Genomic DNA, 7,500 nt, shown 5'->3' with positions numbered 1-7,500 from the left:
CATTCTTCAAAATATCTTCTTTTGTGTTCAATAGTAGAACGAAACTCATAAGGGTAAACAGTTTGGTATTGTGAATTGCTTAAAGGGTTGGTTCACCTAAAACTGAAATTATACTCACTATTTTTTCACCCTCAAGTGCTTTCAAACCTTTCTGAGTTTCTTTTTTCTGTTGAACACAACATAAGATATTTTGAAGAATGTTGAAAACCCGTAACCATAGACTTCTATAGTAGGAAAAACAAATGGAAGTCAATGGTTACAGGCTTCCAACATTCTTCAAAATATCTTCTTCTGTGTTCAATAAAAGAAACTAATAAAGAACTTTAGAAAGAGTAAATAGTGAGTAAATTGTCATTTTTTAAGTGATCTATCCCTTTAAGACTTTTGTCCTAAATAGGAGACTGGAATAGCAGCTCACTGTGAATGGTGTAAAATATTAAAGTCACATGAGTGCAGTGACATTAGGAGACTCTGAGCATCTGTATTCATCTTAAAGAGCGTTGAAGATTAAAGTGATGTGAATGCAGATCAGTTGAATCTGTGTTTGGCAGGAATGAGTGTGTATGGGGAGCCGGAGACTAGCTATGAATAGACTCAAGTGTCACTTTACCTGAAAAACTGAACAAGAGCTGCCCAGGCTGCTGCTGGGTTACTGTAATGATGAGCTGCGGGAATACTCTGAGACGTTCAGATGAAATGTGGGATTTGTGATGCTGAATGTCTGCTGCATGGCCAGGGCTGGGAAATACAGTAACAGCTGGAATATTGTGAAATATTATTACAGTATAAAATGCACGTTTTAAAATGATTTACATTGAGAAATATTTAATTAAAATTGAAAAATGCATGTATTATCTCCTCATGTGTACAACATGACTTGTCTATAAATTATGATAATGTATTATCAATGAAAAATCTATATTTAAAAGTACTATGTTTAATAAAAGAGCAGTTTTATATATGTATATAAACTGTGGATTTGTGCATGTGTGTGTGTGTGTTACAGACAGGCGTATGAGAACTGCGTGGTTCTGGAAGCTCGTGTTTGTTACAACGTGGCCAAACTGATGTCTCTCAATGCAGAGCGGTAAGACTTTTAACAAGCTTACTCAATAATGCATTCATCTCTCTGCCACAGAATGAAACATTTAAAAGGGAAATAGCTGCTTTCAGTACTAAAATCTCATTTTTTTATTTATTTATTTATTAGATTTTTTTATTTTTGAAGAATTCTGAGTTTCTATTATCAATATTGTCTCTTTTATCTTTCTCAAAAGTGCAACCTCCCGCTCTCCCTTGTGAAGCAAATACAGAAGTAACTGAAACTGCAGTTCATCAAAATTCTGCTGTGCCTGAATCTGTAATAAAGCAGATTTCTATTGATCGCACTGTTAAAAAGGCAGACTTTACAGCGGAAAAAAGGTGTTTACAGCCTGCTACAAAGAACCATTTTGGTACATAGCCAGGGCCAGACGGAATCTGCGGACGTTTTTTGCTATTTCTGCGGAATTATTTTGGGAGTATCCAGCGGAGTATCATAACTAAAACCTTAATATATGAGATACAAAGTAATAAATTACTGAATAAAAACGGAATAAATTCAGATTTGCACATTTACGCAAGTAAATAAACAGAATTAATGATGGGCTAAAAATCTGCAGAAATCTGCGGAAAATCTGTGGAAAATCTGCAGAATTCTGCGCTCGCAGATTCCGTGTGGGACTATACATAGCTAATATTACCCTTAATGAAAACTGTGAGGGGGTGAATTGCTTTATAACTCACCCGTTTGCTTTATATTAAGTTATATTATGTCTGCATAGTTAAGGGCGTGGCCACTTGAGTGACAGCTAGGTCTTGGCTTTACAACCCATTCACATGGCCTCCATTTCCCTGCTGAGTGAAGTTATATACTTATACACCATCTCTATAAATGTATTTGTTTTATTTAAGATTATATAGAGCTGTAATGCTCTCCAGAATCTGACAGATTGATCAGCTGTAGACTCCAGAACAGTCATCTGAAGCGTTGTCCTACAGTGTTATGCTGGAGTTCATCAGTAGTCCTGCATTTATCAACACAGACTATATCTGAAGTGTTTGGACGTAAATTGCGTTTCCCTCCTGTAGAAAAACATCAGAAGAACAATGTTTAGTGGCTCAATGTATTTACAACAGGGTTTTTAAAGGACTAAACACTTTATTGATATAGTGTACAACCAAACACATGAGGTCAGAACACAAATGAGTCTCAGGTGATGAAGTATTCAGTGTTTCTTCCAAAGAAAAGCCTGTCTTGGCAAAATGCTAGCAGGCGTCTGCAGCTCCGCTCAAGCTCCACCTCTTTGCCCTTATTTGGGATCCCCCGGTTGGTGCGATGACGCACAAACAAAAAGGCGACAGTTGGCCACGCCTACTTGTAGCTTCTTTTGCGTTGTTCAGGATGACATCACGCATATTACGTCCATATCTTTTACAGTCTATGATTTCCAGCTTATTTTTTCATCCCTTTTTCCTCTAAAATTTGAGTTTCCACCCTAATTTTTTTATCTTTTTTTCTTAAATATGGAATTTTTGTCTCACAATTCTTTGTTTTTTCTCTTAAAAATGTGAGTCTCCATCTTACAATTGTTTTGTTTTTTCCTCTCAGAATATTGAGTTTGTGTTTTGTGATTTATTTATTTATTTTTTTTCAAAAATGCGAGTCTCCATCTTACAATTTAGATTTTTCCCTCCTGGAATTCCCTTTGCATTTTCATGTTTTTAAAGCATTTTTTCAGCTTACATTTTATGTTTCTGCCACAGTTCTATATCTGCTCGTGATTCCTTAAACAGGCTGAAATTTCTGCTCTCTGAAGGGATGGATATTGTGTGTGTGTTTTGTGTCTGTTTGTGTGTGCGTGTATAGGAAGAAGACTGAGCGCAGTAAGAAGTTTTTCACAGATCTGATGGCGAAGGAACACATGCCCACCATGATCAACCCTAAACCCTGCGGTCACCTCTGCTGCTGCGCCATCACCGGCTGTGAAGAGGTACACAGACACACACACACACACATTATCCACAGAGCCTCTGTAACACTTTATCCACAGTACATCTGTCCTGCTGCCAGTATAAAGTAGAAAATTGCAAAACACAGCACTGACCTAAGCAAGCAGGACGCAAACTAACTATTCTTTTTATGGTAATTTCTGATAATCCATAACACATGTGTGAATAATAATGTGTTAGGGATTATCAGCAATTACTAAAAAAGGAATTTATTTTTTTAATCAATTTTAAAACTATTTAAATCCATTTCTGTAATATGTTAAAATATAGTATACTAATTTTATCGTTTAATTTTGCTAATTTATTTATTTTGTTTAATATTTATCAAAGTATGATATCAACTAATTATCAATAATATGCTTTCAAGTGAAATATTTATAAAAATGTAAAATCCATAATACATTTGCGAATATTTAGAAATGAATACTATTTATGAATTGAATTATTTATATATATATATATATATATATATATTTTTTTTTTTAAAGTGTATTAATATTTACTGAATTTTAATATCAATTGATTATCAATAATTGACTTTCATGTATAATATTTATAATCCATAATACATTTTGTAATGTTTAGAAAAGAGTAAAATAAAATTTTAATAATATATTTAAATATTTATTTTGACAAAAATTGTTTTTTTAAGTTAATGAACAAAAATTTTCTTTCCTGTGAAATATTATCTATAACCAATATTTAATTAAAAAAAATATTTTTTAAAATAAAAAACTAATAAAAAAATACATTTAAAAATGTTTAAAATGTTGCTTAATTGCTGTTTAATTGTTACAATTTATGAAATTAATAATATTTAAAATGTTATAAATGTTACAATAAAATAATTACTCACAACTACCCATTAAAATTGTTCATTGTTTTTGCAAAGTCCTTTTGTAGTAGAATTTCTACATTTATTTTTTTTTAGTCAGTAACTGATTTTTTTTGGGGGGGGGGGGGGGGTGCTTTCACCCTTGGTTCAATTGCCTGCACTCAAATTCAAATTCAAAAGCCATTCAAAGGCTTTTATTTTCATAATCCGCACGGATGTGAATGCATCTGAACTTTCTGATTGGCTAAATTAGACGTCTGACATCAGCATGTTCTAGTCGTGCGCACACTTTTTCCGGCAATCTTCCTTCTGCGTTTACACAGTGCAGCATTCCAGCAAATTACCGGTAATGTTACAACTTCTCTTTCCAGAAAGTAGCCGGAACGAATTTACCGGTATTTTCAAAATAGGCCTGCTCACACATACAGACCTTTCCGGAAAATTGCCGGTAATTTTCCAGAAAGGTCTGTCTGTGTGAAAGGGGCTAATATCGCTGTTTGCACTGGCTCAGTCCCGCTTGTCACCAAGGTAGGTGATACAGACGTACACACACACACACACTAATGAACCCTATGAAAATTACAGTTTGTTGTGCAGTTGGCGGTTCACTTCAGTTATTTGGTACGATTGCATTCACATCAGAAGTTTGCATGAATTGTTCCCCAGACCACCTCTTTCAGGCGGACTTGGGTACGGTTCGTTGGTGAGTTCAGAAGACACATTCACGCTTGCTAAATGTATTGTACTCTGATGTCCAACGAAACCGGATGCGGACCAAAAGTGCTAGTGTGAAAGCACCCTTAGTTTAGTTAAATCCCTTTATAATGAATGTGTGTGAGGAAGTAAATCTCACTGCTGGGAGGAAGTACTGAGTTTTGTGTGGTCAGTGTGTGTGTGTTGTGGTATTTAGGTGTGTGTGTGTCCAGGCGTTTGTGTGTGTGTGTGTGTGTGTTTAGTTGTGTGTTGTTCAGGTGTGTGTAATGTAGTCGTGCTGACGCTCAGTGTTTTTGCAGGAGGAGGCTGTGAGTTATTACACTAAACTGGAAGCCAAACTGAAAGAGGAATACAGGAAGGAGAAGGAGAAAGTCAACACTAAACCGCTGGGCATGGCGTTCGTCACCTTCCAGAACGAGGCCATGACTGCAATGTGAGTCCAGGACAGACCGATCATTGCACTGCTCTAATGTGGATATAGAAATAAATATCTGTCATTTAAAGAGGTTTTTTATCTATTTATTTACTGTAAAGTATGTTTAAATCGATGTTTATTTAAAATAAAGTACCGTAATGTTTTTAATCAAAGATTTTAATAAGTTTTTTGCATTTTCTCAATGTTGATGATTTGTATTGAGTGAAAAATGGTGCCGAACTGTATTTCCCCCGACTGGTTTTTAAATATATTATTTTATTTTTGTTAAATGAACATCAGTCAGACTGAATTTAGACTGAAAGTTTAAATCTAAGTTTAGTTGTATACTTATAAATGCACAATTAAATAAATTTTTATTTGTAATGTCTTGCATGAAGATTTTTGTGCTATTCTAAATAAATCAGATAACCTTATATTTTCTGTTATAGTATATATTTTTTTTTTAAACCTTGTTTGCATATATACTCACCGGCCACTTTATTAGGTACACCTTACTAGTACCGATTTGGACCCCCTTGCCTTCAGAACTGCCTTAATCCTTCATGTCAGAGATTCAACAAGCTACTGGAAATATTCCTCAGAGATTTTGCTCCATGTTGTCATGATAGCATCACACAGTTGCTGCAGATTTGTCGGCTGCACATCCATGATGCCAATCTCCCGTTCCACCACATCCCAAAAGTGCTCTATTGGATTGAGATCTTGTGACTGTGGAGGCCATTCGAGTACAGTAAATTCTGATGCTCAGTTTAAACTGCAGCAGATCGTCTTGATTATGTCTACATGTGATTGGCTGATTAGAAATTTGCGTTAGCATACAGGTGTACCTAATAAAGTGGCCGGTGAGTGTATTGGTTACTTTTGGTATGAAACTTGTTCAGTTTATTCTTCAGATATTTTTCCCACCTCATGTTGCATCTTTTTATTGTTATAGTTATTTATAATAATAATAACTAATATTAAATAAGAGTTTTAATTGAATGTTTTTTAATGTTTAATTATGTTTAAATTAATCAATTAATGCACAATGCATATTTATAAATACACCCCCCCCCCCCTTTTTTTTTTAAATTGTTCTACATTGAATGAAGGGTGTTTGTAATGATTATTTCTCTTGCCTCTTCATTATAGGAATGTCAGTGTCTGTTTGGTGTTGATTCATTGTGCGTGTGTGTGCAGAATCCTGAAGGACTTTAATGCGTGTCAGTGTCAGGGCTGTAAGTGTCGTCTGGAGCCGCGCTCATCTCAGTTCAGTGACGGTCTTCATGTCTATAACTGGAGTGTGAGCTACGCACCGGATCCTCAGAACGTGCGCTGGTGAGAAACACACACCACCTTTCACCTCCTGTGTGTCTTTCATTCACTGTCTCTCTCTCTCTCTCTCTCAGCAGGGTTCAGTTCTTTAATTTCAGACATATGGATTCAAGACCTGGTTGTGAAGAGTGAAATAAACTGTATTTTACTGAGCGTATTCTACGATGTGGAAGTGCGCTCGTTTTTGAGATTCAGTTTCCTATGGGAGAAAAGACTAGGAGTATTAGATATTTTAGTTTGAGGACAAACTTTATGGTGGCTTGAAAAGCCGAGTCTGAAAGTTTGAAGTGGTTTTAAAGTGTTAAATAGCTAAAGTAGTTTTTATGAAGCTTAAAACAGTCAGCATAAATAAGTACATGTATGTTAGCATGAATTAGCATGTTACTAGCATGTATTAGCATGTTGTTAGCATGATTCTAGCATGAATTAGCATGTTACTAGTGTGTTTCTAGCAAGAATTAGCACTTTATTAGCATGATTCTAGCATGAATTAGCATGTTACTAGTGTTTCTAGCAAGAATTAGCACAATATTAGCATGATTCTAGCATGAATTAGCATGTTTCTAGCATGTTTCTAGTATGAATTAGCATGTTGTAAGCATGATTCTAGCATGAATTAGCATGATACTAGCATGAATTAGCATGTTACTAGCATGATTTTAGCATTAATTAGCATGTTGTTAGCATGAATTAGCATGTAGTTAGCATGATTCTAGCATCATAAACATGTTGTTAGCATGAATTAGCATGTTACTAGCATGATACTAACATGAATTAGCACGTAACTAGCATGATTCTAGCTTGAATTAGCATGTTGCTAGCATGATTCTTGCATGAATTAGCATGTTGTTAGCATGAATAAGCATGTGCTAGTATGATTAGTATGTCATTAGCATGTTTATAGCAAGATTAGCATGTCAGTAGCATGTTAAAACTACTAGCATGTGTTAGAATAGCTAGTCATAGTTTATAAAACAGTTGCTAGGGTGTTGTAAGTGGTTACTAGGGAGTTGTTAGTAAGTCTAAAGGTCATCAGTGATTGGCTGCTGGCTAGACTGAGTTGAATGAGGCCTGACTCTAGTCTGTAGGACAGTCTGATGCAGTTATGAGCTCACAAATGTTGATCCAATATTAAGTCAATGGCAGTCTT

At 35.2% G+C, this 7,500-nt stretch overlaps 2 protein-coding genes across 13 annotated transcripts in view; one reads left to right on the top strand and one right to left on the bottom strand.

Annotated features, from left to right (window-relative positions):
- traf3ip2b (TRAF3 interacting protein 2b) overlaps nt 1-7,500 on the bottom strand; it is an 872,991-nt gene that overhangs the window by 652,004 nt on the left and 213,487 nt on the right. The window lies entirely within an intron of this gene.
- Nucleotides 1-7,500, top strand: part of tmem63bb (transmembrane protein 63Bb) — an 86,991-nt gene that overhangs the window by 59,586 nt on the left and 19,905 nt on the right. For all 11 annotated transcript variants that reach the window (XR_015502054.1, XR_015502050.1, XR_015502056.1 and 8 more), the window contains 4 exon segments: nt 1,007-1,087; nt 2,909-3,032; nt 4,900-5,033; nt 6,216-6,353. Coding sequence is in view for 4 of the 11 variants with exons in the window: in XM_087272746.1 (XP_087128872.1) it covers nt 1,007-1,087; nt 2,909-3,032; nt 4,900-5,033; nt 6,216-6,353 (477 nt within the window). In the remaining 7 variants the exon portion in view is untranslated.

This window comes from Danio rerio, chromosome 11, assembly GCF_052040795.2.
Source record: "Danio rerio strain M-AB ecotype USA chromosome 11, GRCz13ab, whole genome shotgun sequence".
NCBI lineage: Eukaryota > Metazoa > Chordata > Actinopteri > Cypriniformes > Danionidae > Danio > Danio rerio.
This window is presented reverse-complemented; position numbering and strand designations above follow the sequence as displayed.